This window comes from Harpia harpyja, chromosome 13 (assembly GCF_026419915.1).
Source record: "Harpia harpyja isolate bHarHar1 chromosome 13, bHarHar1 primary haplotype, whole genome shotgun sequence".
In the NCBI taxonomy this organism is placed as follows: domain Eukaryota; kingdom Metazoa; phylum Chordata; class Aves; order Accipitriformes; family Accipitridae; genus Harpia; species Harpia harpyja.
The window spans coordinates 44,274,570-44,293,239 of NC_068952.1; the positions used below are offsets into that span (position 1 = coordinate 44,274,570).

General features: G+C 39.8%; 1 protein-coding gene across 1 annotated transcript; it reads right to left on the reverse strand.

Annotated features, from left to right (window-relative positions):
- Positions 1-10,562: 10,562 nt before the first annotated feature.
- GKN2 (gastrokine 2) lies at positions 10,563-14,381 on the reverse strand. Its single transcript, XM_052806585.1, has 6 exons — positions 14,273-14,381; positions 13,657-13,710; positions 12,981-13,112; positions 12,354-12,464; positions 11,389-11,542; positions 10,563-10,803 (listed from the first exon to the last, which is right to left on the reverse strand). The coding sequence occupies exons 1-6, from the start codon at positions 14,282-14,284 to the stop codon at positions 10,724-10,726; spliced, it is 543 nt and encodes a 180-aa protein (XP_052662545.1). The 5' UTR covers positions 14,285-14,381; the 3' UTR covers positions 10,563-10,723.
- Between the last annotated feature and the right edge of the window lie 4,289 nt (positions 14,382-18,670).

Below are 18,670 nucleotides of genomic sequence, written 5' to 3' on the forward strand. Positions count from 1 at the left end.
TTCTATACGATGCAGAGAGCTGTCACTCTCAGCTGCATGACTGCTTTTGCCCATAAGTAATACAGCATTCATAAAGAAGTACAGGGTGTGTTTTAATGGAAGAACAGGAGTGCCTTTGGTGACACTAATCAGCACTCAAAACCACAGAGATCAGTCTGAAAAAAACCCACATATTTTTCCACTGCACAGTGTGAGGAGGTATAAGACACATCTCTATCACAGCACTTGGATGAAATCTCAACATTCAGACTGAATCAACAGCAAGACATCTTATTGAGAAATTTTTAAAATTCATACTGGGCAAACCTGAAATCCTTTTCAGAAGCTGTGTAAATGCAGGGATTTCAGTTCAAGGCTGCTCTTAATCAGGACACCACAGACATATATGCCATTTCAGGGAAGCAGGAGAGTGATGCAAGGCAATGCGCTCTAGCAACCATCACAGCATGTGATTTGAAGTTTTCCAAAATACAGGGATGAAATTATTACAAAAATGCCCCACAATGGTCTCTGTCAGGAGATAGCTGTGGCATGAGGTAACTGTTGGATGTGATATGGGAGATAAAGAAGAGTGTGACACTGACAGTGTGATGAGCTTGCAATGGAATAACTAAAATTAGTTTCCATTCCTGCATCTGCCTAAGTCCTTATTCCTGTATGCCTCGGTTCATGGCTACTCTGGATTTCCTTTCCATAAATGGGCTGTTCCCAGCAGCTCTCTATTCTGATTTCAGGTGTCACTGCAAAATGAAAAGATAGTATTTAATGAAAGAGTGGGGAGAGAGAAGTGTAGCTATGCATTACAACCAGCACAAATGAGAAAAAGAAAACAGGGAGAAGGAGGAAAGTCACTGTGCAGCCACAAGGGCAGGGAACTACTTAAACTGTATAATACAACCTCCTTCTGACCCAGAGACAACACTGAAATGCGCATCAATAGCTTTATATGGGGCACCAGCAGCACGTCTTCTTCGTCAGCTATTTCCAGGCAAGTGAAAAGGATGGGGGACATACTAACGAGCAGGGCACAAAAACTACCTGCACTACCATGGGCAATTCCCTTTCCTCTTTCCTTTTTTCCTGCTGAGGTGGCAAAAGCTCCAGGCTCTAGGAAAGGAGTCCATCAGTGTGCATTTGCACTAGCGCAACCTGGTCTCAGCTGCGGGTCATTGGCCATGAGGTAGTACAGATAAAGAATGATAAGCAGATACTTCCAAGCCAGCGCAAAGCCTGAGCAACTGAAACAGAAAGAAAAGAGCTGGAAATAGCTGGATATTGCCTTCCTGTTAGTGTCCTGTCAGTCACGTGAAGCAAATTCACTGCAAGCTCATGGCCTCATTGTTACTGTGAGTCCCAGCTCCCTGCATGCTCATTCCCCAAGCAGTTATTTGGAAGAGCTGCCATTTTCTAGTGTGATTGGGTTGGCTTTGTATTAATCAGGAAATTTCTAGCACACACTCAAGTGTGTGCTAGTACATAGCTCAGTCCTGCAGTCAGAGAATGATACACAGAAAATTCTTAGATCCTTACGTGAGAAAGGTAAAGCAGGCCCTTGCTTTTGCATCTGCTTCTGTACTTTCCAGCATTTAACCTGTCTTTTTTCCTGCTAGGCCTCAAAATGAACTAACACAGGCAATAAAAATCCTTACATTTAGCACAAGTATTTCTGAGAGCAGTAAGCTAAATATTTGCTTATATCATTTATGGGATGGGAGATATCTCAAGAAATCTATTGATTTGTCTCCACTCCCATTATCTCAGTATATGCGTCCATGCAGATGGAGGCCCTAACTAATATTAAAAAGTCATTTAAAACTGAGTACCCTTAGAGGTCACACAATTTATTAATTCGCTCTGACAATTCAAACCTGTGAGACATGGTCAAAAATAAATCAATTACTATTTGAGATCTTCACGTAGAAAGTGATTACACTGCAGTGCTAATGAACAGCAGAGTAGGCACGCTGTTTAATACCAGGAGTTTTGACTCTGCAGGCTTCTTATCGTACTTGTTTCACAGAACAGTTTAACAGAAAAAGGTCAACAGAAAGTTTTAATTTTACATTTTTGAAATTCCTTCTCTCATCATCTAGTTATTTTATGGAGCTTTGGTATTCATGCGGGTGTTAAACTTCAGGCAACTCTGAGCAGCTTCAGTGACACTGACAGAAGCAAGACTCCTGAACAAAACTTTACAGAAATCTCCAAAATTGTTCCTCTTTCTTTGTCAGCTATATGTCCAAGAGGGCTGTTTGAGGAATACCATTCTTTTCCTTAATGAGAACTCCATTTAAATACTCCCACAGCCCTAAAAGAACAAAGTTCTTGGGAACAATTAGTAAATGTATCTTGTCTTTGGTTTTTAGAACTATGGATTCTTCATCTTGAACAATGGGGTTGGAAGAAAACAGGCTCTGTTCACCAGAAATTATTTTGTTGACAATTTTGATTAATAGCTTGAAATTATTTAATTGACAGCTTGAGTATTAAGCAGAGACAGAGTATTTTCTGGCAGTGTTAGTCAATGTCTCAGCACGAGATGGTAATTACAAAGCCAACAGCTTGTAATCCTATCAACAAAACATGAGGAAAAATTAGACAAGCATGTCTAAAATTTGCTCTGTTTATTTGATGTTAGGGTTGGAATCAAAAAAGGAAAGCAAGTTGTACACAATGGTAGAAGAGATTGATTCAGCCATAAAAATTCAAAGATTAAAATGTATTACATTTCAGTTTCTGTAACCTGATGACTGGAATTAGGCTGCTGACAACCCTAATTTATCCAGTATATCTCATATGTTTGCCATGCAACTGAATATCAAATTTTGTCTTTTCTATCTTTTTTTTTTTTTTTTTTTAAGGGCAACTGTATAGAACTATAGAACTTCTCATTAATTTTGGCTCCTATTGCAGCAAAATTTCCAGATATGGCCTGGTTCTCTTAGTCTGGCTTCTGTAACTTTATTGTTCAGGATGTTCAGAATACTTATGTATTGTTTAGCATTACCGAGGAATTTGATCAAATGCTGTTGATAGCTCACTTCACAAGGCAACTGCTGAATTCTCACCCGAAAAAGTCTTACATATGTCCAACACCAATAAACTGAAGGACTAATTGCTCTTCAAATTTAACTAGCATATAAAAAAACGTGACTTTATCTTGGCAGCTTTAAAAAAAAAAAAATCACTACAGGCACGGAAAATAAGAGTCCATAGGTAATAGCTCTATGCAAATATCTTTACTGACAGGAAACTTACCTCACTGATACACAGATTGTTTTCTGATTAGCTGTCACATCAGTTTGAGACCATTTTAGTGGTAGCATACGCATACAGAGACTAGTCTCAGTTACTATTTATACTTGTGAGGCTCAGGATTGTGAAAATACATTTTAATTGGAGAATTTTTAATCAATCTCCCACTTTTAGATTCTAGTACTGCTAGCTCTATCATTCTTGTGTTGTAGTTTTCTCCTTCACAGCTGTTTAACACCTGTAAGTCATGCATAAACACTCCCCTATCTGAAGGATGCCACCCCTCTGGTAGTGCATCACTTTTAATTAGCAAGACCCCCACATTTTGGATTGTAGCTCAGGGGAGTCTGTAAGGTGCTTTAAATCACGCTGCACATCTCCCAGTTTTTCTCAGAGCAGCTTGGCAGATAGGAGTGTCTTGCGAAGCGTGGATGGCAGCTTATCTCATTGAGAGCATGGAACAAGCCCCTCGCAGTCCCTGGTGTTAAAGGGCTCGACTTATCCGGAATGAGTGGCAGAGTGCCCTGGCTCAGCTCTCAGTATATTGCACCCAGGGACGTTGCTTAATGTGCTGCTGTCAAACACCTCCCAGTGTGCTCAGGGCAAATTTCTGAATCGGGGAGCTTCTTTAGGTGAAAACAACCTCTGCTTCTTGTCACAGTGGATGGAAAAGGTTATTGGCTACCACTGTTGACTCAAGCCTTAACATCCTTATGTCTCAATTTAAACATATTTTTAAATGCTTGACAATCCTTACGTGACCATCTTTACAATGGTGCCAGCAGGAGAAAAAGGAAACCCCAGCAGCTGTCATCATGACTACCGTGGTATGTATGGGAAGGGTGGATGTACTGTGTCCTACCTGGGAAGTCCCAGGCAGGATTTACAGCCTGCGAACAGATAAAGGCCTTAGGTACCTTTATAATCTTGGCTGTCCTGGAAGCTAGCCGAGTTACAGAAACCTTCTCGGGAAAACTCACTGCACCGCTTTACTCCTCTACCCTGCTTTATATCCCAACATCAGCTCTCATCCTAGTACCAGCAATTACAAAGTGATTTTTAAAGGATGCTTTCTCCACTCTGAGCATAGCCACAAAAGGTTCTACTTTATGCTACATCCGCTTTTCTATCCAACAAGAAATGGCTGGAGCAACTCGAGGTGCCCATTCAATAGGTCTGAATCACCTTCTTCTCTTTATACACACCCTCAGAAAATTAAATTAAGTGGGAACTGCCAAGTCACATAAGTCTCGCTGCCTCTGAGAGAAAGAGCAAAGAAAAGAACTTGCAGAATAGGAAAAGAGATGCTAAAACCAGCAAAGGATGTGGCCATAACAAGTGCTAAGAACAGCAGGACCTGCCTGCAAGGAACAAAGACTCAGCTACAAAACTCCAGCCGGACTTCCAGCCCCCTTTCTCCCCCGGTCCCCTCAAAAAAAACCAAACCAAACCAAACCAAACAACGAACCAAGAGCACATAATTCCTCTGTGGGTTATTCCTGAGGGAAGAGCTTAGCTGAGCACAATTGGGCAGGGGCAGAGACAGATGAAGCTGGTTAGATTTCACTTGGTGGCAATAGGGTTGTGATCAGGAGAGAGAGATATGAAGAATGCAGGAGTATTGGGGCTTCCCCCCTTACCTGTGCTCATGGTCAGTGTGTGATTGGCCTTTGTCAGATTTATCTTTCATCCATTGGTGCATCCCTTTTCTGAAAGAGAAAAGATTTCACTTGTTCATATGAGATCTTGTGAATCTTTGCTACTTATGTTTCTAGAACATTTCAAAATCTTTGACCAATAAACCTTGTGCAAATGCAATGCCTTATAGTTAATGGAATATATATACATATATTAAGGAGAAAAAATGACAAATATTAAGGGATCAAAAAAGAGTTCAGTCAGTCACCAAATGGGACATAATTACATGTGAAAACAAATATCCCACTGGTTTGGAAATCTGAAAGAATTCTAATCCTCTGCATCCTGACTCAGCTATTACTTCCTGGGGAACAGGTCTTAGGTTGACAGGGATTCATTTTATTTTATTTTTGAGTTATGGTTTGTTCCTAATCAGTATTTTTACTAGCTTAATGACAAAAAGATCTCACCCAACAACCCTGGATTCAGACTGCAGTAAGAAAAACATAACTGTTGAGGTTACTGTAACAATTTGCCATCTAGTGGTCAGTCGAAATCACACTCGGTTCTTAGTTCAAGCAGAAAGCAAGCGTGTACCACTAGGACTGGATTATATGCCTTGGAAAATCTGGTATGGCTCACTGGCCAAGACATTTACTTATTTTAAACAAGTAACCATGCAAAACCCAGCTCACCTTCTCTCTGGACAATAATTTAAAATCTGAGTATTTAAGATTAGGCATCTTGATTCAAACTGAGCATGTACTTTCCCTTTACTGGAATGCGTCCTCTTTTCTTCTTGCACATGGATCTTGCCATGTTGTTCAGCGCTCGACCACAGCAATTTGCTCCTGAGTAGTTAGTGGGTATAAAGACACACTCAAGAGGAAAGTTTTTGTCTTATAAAATTAAGGGATGATTTTTTTTTCCCTCACAACTATGCATTGTTAGTACAAAAAGGGGGGGAAGATCTAGCAAATGAGGACACTTGTTCACATCTTTGGCTTGTCAGCCCAGACAACACAATTTTTGTTTCAAATAGCAGGCTTGATTCTTCAGTCTGACTTCATTTTTCTCTGCTAGTGGAAATTCTTCCCATAAGGGAAAACTTGCTAATGTTAATAGCTGTCCCTTTTCATTACTTGATGCAAACTGGAAAACTTGTTTTCACATATCAGACAAGATATATGAAAACCATCCACTCCTCCTAATTTAAGCGGTCTCTTTCATTTAAATGGTATTGCTCACCAGGGTAAGGTTTTCCAGGTTAATCTCCGATTTCTAAAATGATCACAACTGGCAAAGGTGTCATACCTTGACCTTGGTAAATAGTGTTGCGCACTGGGAAAGTTGGTGAGGTGGTGGGGGGGGAGGTTCTCAGTGGAATGGGTTCAGTGGTAAAAAGTTCTTGGATTAACGTGCAGCACAGGTGACTAGATAAATTGGTGTCCTTGGCAGTGAGGGACCATAGAGGTTTCCTGCCCACTGATATGTCTAAGGATCAAGAAAGGTTAATTGCAGCAGAGTTGGTGTGACTGGAATGTGTGCTAATTCTGCCCTCCCCAAATGCTTGACATATTTTAGCTGCCTGTCAGTGTGCATCCAATGATACCATTGCTTGGATTCCAGGCATGCCTTTAAACACCTTTCAGGCTTTTTAAAAAAGCTGGGAGCAAATAATCAACATTATTCTGATATCCCAGCCTAGGATAAATATTGTTTTAACTTACAAAAGCTGCCAATGCACATACACACAGATACTCACTCAGGCACACCCAGACACACTCCCAGTGTGCTATCTTCCACAGAAAACAAATTCCCCACCTTTTATAGAACAAGCCTAGCTGAGAAGCTAGCTATATTTCCAAAACACACATATTGCTTTCATCGAGAGAAGCTCTTGGAAAGATCAGGTAACTTTCAAGTTAGCAAGGGTCACATCCTGATGCTCTTTTCCTCTCTAGACTCTTTCAGGCAATATGTCTTTAGGATCTAAGCTTGTGCACTGGCTCCTTTCTTCGTTTTTGTGATAGATCTGGGTTCCAGTCCTGGTAGGATCACCACAGCCCTGCCTCTCTCCTGATGCAGATATACCAGTTGTCTGTGCTAGTTTCAAGGTGTTAATCTTACGCTTAAGGCTAATAAGCCTCATTTTATCCACTCTGCACATTAACCGTAGGCAGTTATTAGGATAAGCACTCTGCTTTGTTAACTGCGAACACAACTCTGTCTCCCGTTGTTTCTGAGAACCGTTGCTGGCTGCTCTCCACTTACGAAATGGCTGCAGTCCTCTGTGGGTCCCTCCCGTGGAGATCAGTGGGAATTTTCCAACCATTCCAGGGGACAATCTCATGGATCACAATGTAAAAAGAACCTTACCAACGGATGACCAATAAAGCTACTGACACGTAATGAGCTCTATGACAGCAGATGCTTCGTATTGTATAGAACACATATCTAAGTTAAGTGATAAATAAGATGAAAGCTACGTATTTCCTTCAGATCGTGAAGATTCAGTCCAGACCCTTTGCTAACAGGCTGCGAATTTGAAGATTGAAAACATTTTCAGACTACAGTAATTTAAGGCAACAGATGGACCGTATCTTCAGGGATACTTTACCTGTTGTTGCTGCTGGTTTTTACTTCCTTGGTCTTTCCCTGTAGTCCAGTAATAACATCCATCACCTCGCAAGATAAGAAAAATAGATTAATTATAGTCTAAGACAGGTATGTAGAACATATGGTAAACAGTGGCATAGTCAGCAAAGAATGAAATAGCAGGAAATAGCACTGGCAAACTACAGTATCAAATAGATAAAATATCAAAATTCTTTCTCCTGCGTAGGTCCTTTTCTCTACTTTTGTTCAGAGCTGGGTGTACATTCCTGTTTGTTTTGTTGTTAGTTACTAAATTCAGAATAAATTTCTTTTTCCCTGCAGCCATTTCTAGCATGATCTTTGAAATCAGTGATATGTTGGTGATATCAACAGGCCTAGGCTCAAGGTCTGTAAATTCAGAGCTGTAATGCATGCCCACCCATGTGCTCATGTGAAAACAAACCATCCTCTGAAAAACAGGGGGAAGGAGAACATGGGCGTACAAGTCATATGGTATATGATTCTTCCTGTGCTTCTTTTTCTCTTTGTTGTGAGCTGTACCCCAAAAAAGGTACAGCACGTCACAACAGATTTGCCTCCAGCGTGCTTCATCCAGAACAGTTTCCTGTAAGCTGTGCACGTTGGCATTGGAGGTGCTGTGAGAGTAGATGGATAGCTGCAGCATTATTTATCAAACAATAAACATAGCCAATATATTTGCTCTTTTACTAACAGGCCTGACTGATACAGTACGATTGCGAAATAAAATAAAAGCTAGAAACAATCTTCTTCCATGTTTGAGTACATGAAGGGCAGAAACACTACCTCCCTAGCTCAAACAAAATTAAATGGCAGATAACAAGGTATTGAGGCTTGTTTCAGAGTTCTTTGTAGAACTATTTGCTCTAGTGTTGAGTGCAAATCTACTAAGCTTGTATCACTGCCTTCAAAATTAGTAGGCAGTAAACACTAAAAGCTTATTGGTAAGCTTTTAGATGTATATGCAATACTTTCTAAACAAAAAAAAAAGAGTAAGACCTCAAATATGCTTATAATTTAGATTAAATTCAGTCAAACTACAGAAGGGCACTTTAAGCCATTGTTGAAGACTGAAGAGCTGGACTGAGTCCCTGCCTAGGTCACTGATAATTTCCATGATAGCAGTCAAACCATACAGAGTAGTTTCTACTTCAGTTTCCCATTGATAGTATCAAGGCAGCAATGCATCCCTTATTTTGTCCATTCAGAATAGTCCTCATGATCTGTAAGCAACTATGCAAGAGACTAGGACTCTCTTCACATGAGTAAGGCTCTATCCCTGGGACAATGAAAGAGTTTAGCCCTGCATCTTTCGTAACCATGCATAACCACTCAGTTGTTTTATTCAGATCTCACTCACATGTCTCAGAACACTGTTCCCCTAATAAATGAATGTGGTACACAGAGGGTTGCTTTAAAGTGACTAATTCTGATTAAACTAGTAGGAATAGGATGAGAATCTCAAAGGACCATTATTACACTGGACACACAGTAAAGGTTCCGATTCATCTATACTGTAATTAGACAGAGAAGCAGATTGCATTGACTAATTATTTTAAATAAATTTGAATTAAATAATACCCTTAGAATAAGACTCAGCTTTGTTCATACAAAGCTTTGTTCATACTCAGCTTTGTTCATGCCTCTCTGGAAGCTCTACCAGTTTGTTCCTTTGGGGTCTACTTCAGTCTGTGGTCTTCAAACTTCCACTGGATAGTCGATGTCAGGTCAGCATCTCTAAAGATATAATCCAAAGATATATAAAGCCTGAGATAGTTAAGGCAGTTATTTTCTATATTTTGAAGAGCTTGGCTGACTTGGAGCAGGGGCTTGTCATGACTTCCATGCCCTCTAAGAGAAGTATTCACAAGGAGAGTTGAAACATGACAGTTGTCACTTGGAACCTAGATTAGGGCTTTCAACTGAGTTTTGAAGGTCTTGAAACAACAGCCTCTCTGGATACTGCAACCACAAAAGCTTTGAAAGTCACAACCCACATGAATACTCTTGCCAAGCAGTGCTCTCAAATAGTGCTTTGAGGTGTTTTACGTCCCCCGTGCCTCAGCCAAGAACATCACAACTACAACACCTAGTTTCACTTCCCGTCAGTGAGCTCCACTTCAAAATACAGCTAAACAGGCTATCCTGTATCTTGCAGACACACACAAGTATTCCTGGATTTAATTACCAAAGTTTGACTCTCCAGAAACATTCTTTGGATCACCAAGGATCTGCAGCCTGTTGTGAATACAATTAATCTAAAAGAACAGTTTCAGCATATGATAAAATGCTCTTTTAATAAATAGCAGGTGGTTTGACCAATTTTCAAATTGGACTCCAAAGGAATGCCTTGCCCTCTGGCAGCCATTCAAGGTTCCAATAAACAGTAAACATTTAGTCTTCAGCCCCAAAATATACAGTCCTTCCAAGCACAGATGGAAAAAGATGTGTGAATTCAACCATTCACCGAAATCTACCAGGAGAGCAGGCAGGCAGCACCAATGCTGCCTCATCTTTTATTTTAATCAGCTCCTGACACAAACTACTCTCCAACATACGCGGGGCACTCAGCAAGCGGTCACAGCTCTTTTTACACTGGCATTGTGTGAAAAGATAATTTTATTCTGGGTTACAAACTTTTTAGGACTGGGACAGTCTCTATCCTGGTTTGAAAAATGCCCGCAACAAAAGGCGCTCTGACCCATTGCACCTATTGAAATTGCTACAAATTTTCCCTGGCCCTGCAGAATTCAAGCTTCTTTGCAAATGTTGGTAACATAGTACATAAGGTGAGTCAGCACCTAAAGAGGCTCGGTGCTGATGCCAAAGGCAAGCTCTCCACTGGAAAAAACTATCTGTTACAGTTTCTTCATTGGCGTCAAGCCTATACCAATGCCTAGGTCATGTTGCAGCCTGAGCACAGGAATGCACCAAAGGGAAAGGTATCTATTCTGTAGGAAATTAGCAAGGCCCACTTTACTTCTGTTCTGCTTTTGGATGAAGAAAAAAGACAAAGCATTTTAATTACTGCATTAGCTTTATTTGTATATCATGGGTTTGTTGCACTCAAAGCTTAGGATAAGCAAGTTGAGTCTAACACCGAGTTTTGTTTCGGTTGGAGAACATGGCGACCGTCACAAAAGCATGCACAGAAACAAGCCATTTCCATGCAGCAGAATTGTCAATATCCAGCCTAATTGAATTTTTCACAGATTTTAATGCCCAAAATGTTTGGAATTCCTGCATTGGCACAGCCACGAGCATTCAGTGGTGCTAAAAAAACCAAACAACAAGAAAAAGAAGATATTATCAGTGACAAGATCCCTGTATCCAGCAAGGAAAAGTCTGCTAAATACACAAATTTCAATCCCCAGCTATGGTCCTATTGGAGGCTCCTGTTGGTCTCAGTGGATACTGTGTAAAACTTTTATGGTGTAACTCAAAGGGAGGAAATGTCTGTACGGCTTTAAATCACCTTTGTGCTCCTCCTTTCCCATAACCCACATACAGCAGGGAGCATACTGGCATACTGGTAGATGCCTTGTAGGACCATTATATCATCAGGGCATAAGTTGGGTACAGCTGCTACACAGTGGCTTCCTCTGACACCAAGCAAACCACTTTGGGACAGCTGCTCCAGATATTTAGATGCCTAATGATGAAAAACAGTGCTTTATCAGATTTTTCCAAAGCATCCCAGAGCCTTACCCTTTCAATCCTGTTAGGTAGTTTACTCCTCCTCTCTAAAACAGGGCAATGTGTTCCTGCCTCAAAGGTGCCACGTGGACTTAGGTTTAAAGGATAGAATGGTGCTTATGCACTGTAACAGAAGCATAATGTTCTGATCTCATAACTTACGTTGAGTCTTTACAAGCTTGTAGAGAGGCAGATCTGAGCAGAGTTGTTCAATGTGTCTACCGTAGCGAAGCCAGTCTTTGATATTCCCAAACACAGAATGGCCAGATTGAAACTGTACCCACACATTATTTGGAGAGTATATTTCCTTCATAGTCTAAAAAGACAATGTTAGACATCATCAGTAATGTAGCTTTGGCTTCATTCTACTAGGACACCCTTTGAGAAAATCCCAAAATCTAAAATCACCTTCCTTTGCCTCACACAAACCATTAGCTACAGAAGCTACATGCTTTTAAAGAAAAATAAGTTTTTTCAATCTATTCAGGAACAAAGTTCACTAGATACTAATTCTGCCAACATAGCAAAATTGAGCTGTATTACTATCATAATAAGTTATGTTAATTGGCAGGTAAGGTTTGCTCTAAATGCGCTACTGTTAGGCTGTCATAAAATGGGCCAGAACTCAAGTTTATCTCCAGGCAATACTTCCAGCCACCTTCAGGAAATCTTTGCCTGAATAGTCAAGTCAAAGTCTGGTCAAAGTAAATTGATTTCTAAATTCTATTCTGCAAACAAAATTATTTCAAGTTATGTCAAGCTCAAACCATCAGCATGACAATGAAAAAAAGAAAGGAAAAGCCTGTCTGAACTCATATTGCGATCACCTCAAAATAGTCAAATTACACTGCTTCCAAGGACAAGGGATCTTACAGTTCTAGTCACAATGACAACCCACTATAAAACCGCAGTGGGGGCCACGATTATTCATTATCTTAAAAGAATGTTCTATACGATAATCCCTTGAAGTTCTGTCTTGTCAGATCTGCTTCATCATTGCTAATGCAGTAAAAGACATTCCTAAGAAGAGCCGTTCTTAAAGGCTGAATGGAGGGCTCCCATCACACCACACAACTCTTATCCAGTAGCCTTTCTTGTATGCAGTACAGGTTTCGCTACAAAGTCACCTGTCTTTCAAAAGCCAGGCGTCCAATTTCTTCCAGCTCTGGGATGTATTCCTTGTTTATTTTCAAGATAAAGCAGGCACTTCGTGAAAGTAACCTTGTTGCAATATACCCCTGTGATTAAAAAAAAAATTATAGTTAATTAAAAATGGCTACCACTAATATTAGTTGATTCCCTCTACTCCTTAGAACAGTCTAGAGGAAACATGAAGTGGCTACCCAGACTGCTATTGTGGAATGACTCTGCATTTACATTGTCACCTTTGGGGAATAGAAGCGACCTGCCCACACTAGTGTCTGTCTGTAAGACTCAAAATTTATCTTTTCCGACAGACTTTTGCTGCACTTGCCATACGAGTGATGGCAGCCCATTCTCAACTCTGACCTCTCTGAGGTCAGTGACATTCTTCTCACTTTCATGACCTGCCACCATAGGTTTCGTGATAAGTCTTTTAAACTACACCATCATATGTGTGAAACAAAGAGATGGCCTAAGAGAAGGAAAGGTGATGGGAGTCTTCAAAGAAACTGTGTTTCAGGACAATTTGTGGCAAGAATACACTAAAATAATTTCTGAGTTTAAAAACTTCCTCAGAGATTAAGCCTAGGCAGATTCTTAGATTTACTTACACTTGAGTAGTCAAAAATAGTATCGGAGGAGTACAGGCCAGAACGGACATTGACTTCAACGATCTGGTTCTCATTGTGGATAGTCATAGTTCCAGTGACATAGTCATTGCCAGGTTCTTGCACTACAAAGGTCTTTGGTAGAAAACACAAAATCATTTTTCATCATCTGGCTTACACCTTTAAAAGGTGCAATCTAAATAAATGGTTTCTCTCAAACAAACAAGTCTGATTGCTTTACGTAAATACTAAATCCCTTAACAACTCTCTAGCAGTCTCAGGTAGCTCTTGAGGTAGAGAATAATAATGCAAGAGTGCATCAGGGTGAGAAAGGAAGGGACAAGCCCTCACTGCAGGCTGAAGAAAAACAACATGGGGCATCCCAGTCGTCATGTGTGGCAGCAGGGACTGGCAGGAGACCGCAATAGTCTCCAAATTTTAGCTTGAGCTAAGGGAACCTATGCCTCCCCAAATTTCTTGTTACTGTGCACCTGTGCAGAACCGCCTCCTTGGCTCATATGATTGTCACCTTTGGCAAATGCTATTTTTCTCTACACTTGGCAATAAGCAACTTGTTAGCGTCTTTTGTGCTTTTCTTCCTATTACATTCGCCCCCTGCCCAGGGATCCAATACATTTTAAATGAGTACACACACTGGAACGCTTACCAGTCTACTTACATCCAATGCAGAAGTCTGAGTCCAGAAGACTCCCAGCAAAACAAGAACTGCAGCCTGTAAAAGGAATAAGCGTTCTCACTCAACAGAAACACCAGGCAGTGCCATAAAAAAACAACCCACAAAACTGTTCATGAATTGAGGGAAGCAGCTGTAGCATCTGTTTGAAAAGTTACCCACTTAACACATGTATTAGTTGAAAACAATTACAATTCTTCATTGTAAAATTCTTGCTATTAGGCTCTCTGCTCTCTTTTGCCTGTAACTGAAAAAGCAGAACGATAACTTAATCATTACATTCTTTGTATTTTTCAAAAGGCCCTCCTTGATGCCATGTTACTTCTTGATTTGCCTCTACAACTGTAATTATTGAATCATAACTAAATCCCCTTTCTCGATTGTAATCAAGTTCTGCACTCTTTGCTCAAATGATGCTTCCACTGACTCTAAGGGGATTACCCTACACCCAAGAAATGCACGTTTCCCACTGAACAACCCAGAGAAACAGCACACAGATCACATTAGTCCCAGTACCATACCACTTGAGCATCTTCTCTATCCTTTTGATTTTTTACAAATAAGAAACTTTTAGAAGTTCAATAAAAATGGATATACTCACAAATCCGTTCATTTTTCTTTCAGATAAGAACAAGAGGCTGCAGAAAGTAAGAATGCAGGAAAGTCCCAGAGACCTTCAACATTTATATCTTGCTGGAGGTGTGGGAAACACTTGACAGAACTTTCCTTCATGACTCAAACAAGTCCATATCTACATGCCACACTGTGGTAAGCCTCATATCTGAATTTTGGGTTGGCACAGATAACCTGACCCCGATATTTTATGAGCACTCAGTTAAGTCAGCTATTGTAAAATCAATCATGCTACAAATGGCTATTATTTACCGGTTTAAACTTTAGAGGAGTTCCTACTCTTGCTGGTTCCATTTTTTAAGTATTTAACAGGATATTGTCCAGAATTAAATGGCATCAGGAATAACTCTGCTACTCATTCATACAAACTGCATTTTGTCTTCTGAAATGTAATCCCTAACAGCCTGATAGTCTGCAGACATATCCTGAAAAGAAATACCTATGTCATGGTGGCCTACACACCAGCCACCAAACAGATGAATTCTTTAGCCATTTCTTCCATCTAAATATATGCATAAACTCTTAACAAGAAGTGCTGCTTATTTTTGAACAGTTACCATGATGTATACAACACATGCATTGAAATTAGTGACATAATTAGGAATAACAACTGTGCTTCACAAGACAATCTGGGTAACATCTAACCTCCTCAGTATACAAAGGAGTGACATGAAACTTCAGAGGATGTGTGGTTCACACAAGGTCACAAAACAAAAGGAGCAGGATGGGGATTCCTCCTTTAAAGCTACCACTTTTTTCGGTATTTTATGAAGATGTCGATGCCACACTATGCTGCCATGAGAAGTGTTATCTATCCTACGGCTGCAAACTCACCTGGACGACTCATCTGTGATTCCACGTCAGCCAGTGCTGGAACCTTGACAAATCACACTCCTTCTACTAGAATGTCATAATCAAGGCCTATCCCCTTCTAATAAAACGAGAACTCAACCTAATAGCCAACACATTTCTGTCATCTCAGTCATCAGGGAAAAAAGGTGAAAGATTGTATGGAAATCTCTCTCAGCAAACAAGACTCAATGAAAAAAACAAAATTGCATGCATGTGCTTTATTCCACCTAAGTCTGCATGGAAAATGTTATCTCAAATGGAACAAAGCTGTGCTGCTAAGCAATATATCAGAATACATATAAACAGATATCAAATTGTGACAAGCCCAGTTAGATTAGACTAATTAGATTAGATTAATGTTACCCTCCTCTGAAAAGCTGGCTCTGTCCCTTCTTCTCAAAGAATTCTTTGTTTCTAAGATTACAGATATGTCAGAAATACTCAGAGTAGATTTCAGCAGTCAAATAAGCCTTTCATAGCAGGAATCTAACAGGGTTCAGGCACCACAAGCTAAAACAAAAAGCTTTACTAAGTTTTAAATGCTCTTAAACTAAAGCTTAAATTAACTTTCCATTCGTCATTATGTCTTCAGATACTCATTTCTTTTGAAAAACACCCAAGAAACATGAGCTTCTGCTTTCTTAAGCATCAATACGCTTAGGCACAGGTACAAGCAGAGCAACACATGAAATCGACAGTTATTTAGCGAAGGAGAATTACAACAATAGCTACAATCTCATGATTTTCACCTTACATTGGACTGACTGAATTGTGCCGATCTGATCAGACAAGGCCGAAAATTAATCCCTAAAAAGCATTTGACTAATTAACACTATTGCAAGAGAGAACAAACATACTCCTAGTTGTCTCAGGCAAAGCCTAGATATACTATAGATATAGGAAAGCCTTGCTTTTTGGAGACCTTTTCCCCCACAGTTAATCACACATCTCCCATTAATACACAAAATTAGCACACAGGCACTCGGAGGCAAGACTACCCATGACTACTCCAGAGTCCTCTAAGCACCCTTCTATAATAAGTAACCGAAGTAAAGAGCTGCATAAAAAGGGCTATAACCTGCTCTAATTGCACTTCCACCAGTCCTCAGCCAGAGTGAGGTTTAGCTTGGGAAGCCATGAGTCAGAACCCCTTAGTGAACATGAAATTTCACAATGATGCCCACATTCTCAAAGTAGTCTTCTTGCTTTCGATACTTTTAATCTAAGTGAAGACTCTCAAACTTTTCCCCAAATAAAATCACTTTTTCTTCAACTATTACACTTGCAGTCAGGTTGGTCATAACAGGGAAGCCAGCAGAAAATGGAATTTGAGTAACATTCAGAACAAGTAATATGTTGTTACAACACAGCAACATTTATTGTCACAGGAAACTTAATTTCTCTGTTACTTTCATAAGGCCAAGTATTTTCAAATACATTATAATTTACATGATGAAACATGATTAAGGTACAGAATTACTCTTAATCTACGTATGTAAAATTGCCAGAAGAATTTGACCCATTATTTGGCACTATCATCCACTAAAAATAATTTAAACAAAAGAACCTTGAACATCAAGTGAAAAGAATAGTGGTACAATTTCAGTTCAAGTCTGATTACCAAACAGGAATTTTAACACTAAGGGAGATGTATTCAATCAAGTTAAGGTGAGATTATACTATCACAATAAAACTCTCCCTGTGACTCATAGGTTTTTTTTCCCCAGGTACTTTTCATAAATATATACTTTATCAGGGAGTGAGCAGGTAGTGGGAGAAAAGTAAAGAATGAAGCAACACCTCAAAAAATCAACAAAATTCTCTATGCTTCCATTTGCATTCAGCTGGGCATGCACACACTAGATAAAGACAGGGTGACGCAGTCTAGAAAAATCTGTGTGGCACAAGGTCAGGTCAAGCAGAATTAATCACATGCCATAGTTAAAGAAATAAATCCAGCTTCAAAGATGAATCCAGAAGTAATTTCAGCAGTTTTATTCTTGCTAGAGAGTAAGGCATAGAAAAACACATGAAAATCTAAGTGTGTGCACAAAATGAAATGCTAATTTGAGAAAAGGGTTAAAACTGGAACAGCGCTCAGCCTTGGGAGTTTGCTGCACAGTGGTACAAGAATTTAGTACAGAAACAGAATAAGTTGAGCAGAGCTTTAAAAAATGAGACACAGACAAACTTGTTCTGGAAAAAGAACAGGGTCTTACACAGTAAAAGCACCCCTCCCTGCCCTTTTTCCTGGCTTTACTATTGTAATTAGTTTTGTAAGCTATTCTTAACATCAAATGCTCTAGCTGCGTGTGTTTCCCATACAAACTACTCAAGCAATCAGAAGTTGATGGAAGATTTGGAGATTCAGGCTTCCAAGCGTGACACATTACTGTAATGGCCAAATTGGCTACAGTTGTCGAAAGAAATGGACAAAACTGCTTTCCAACTCATAGCTAACGACACTGCAGGGATTAGCATTATACAGTTCAGTTTCTCAATGCCTTTCTTAAAAAACAGTCAATTAATTAAATTTCCAGAGACATGAGAGCATTTCGTGACACACAAAATAAGACTTTTATGTGCATCTTGGAGGCTAAGGACATACCTGTCTCCATTTGGCATCCACAAATCAGTCCTATTAGAAGAACTGTAAGTCTTTTCCCTTAGTAATTTATTACTTTCATTCACCATATTTTACACCTTATGCAAATTGCAAAGTGGGTGCGAAACAGATGAAAAACAGCTCTCCACTCAGTGCTGGCAGACTGCTACACCTCCTCTGCACTCACATAGTCCGAGCAAGGCGTCAGTTCGTAGCAGAATGACAGTGTGGCCCTGACCGGTGTAAATGAGAATTGGACCCCACCTTCTCAACTAAGGTAAGCTTCCCTGGCTTTTCCAATAACAGCTGCAGCAATGATCCTCAGCAATTGATGACAGTGGAGAACTTTGTTCAGAGACATTAGTTTATAATGACACTGAGTCCCTATTATGCCATTCTGGCAACAAAAAGCAAACTTAAATGCACAAACCCATACTGAAGTGCACGATTAGCATACAGAGGGACTGACAGAGCTGCTATTAAATAAGAAGTGCTTTTGGAGTAGGTAAATGAACTCGTCTCAAAGTGCTTCTTCTGTAACAGGCACAGCTAAGAAACAAACCTAAATCGTCTGAGGATCTCTCTATATATCTTAGTTTATTAAACAGCAATGGACAATATTCCTGGGCAAAGAGACTTGGACATTTGTACTGGACCATTAAAAAAAAAAAAAAACCAAAACATTTTGCCAAGTTTCTGCAACAAACAAGGCAAATAAGCTCCCAAGCTATGGCTCTGTATATAATTATCAAATTCAGAAGACTTTAAAAATCTACTTTCTAAATAATAGTTGACATAAAATGCCTGTTGTTTCTGCTCCTCCCTTACTCATTTTTTGTTATTTCCAGTTTATGGTCCCTTTCTAGAATTAGCCCTTAGTCCATAATAAGGTACCACTTTTGTGAAGAG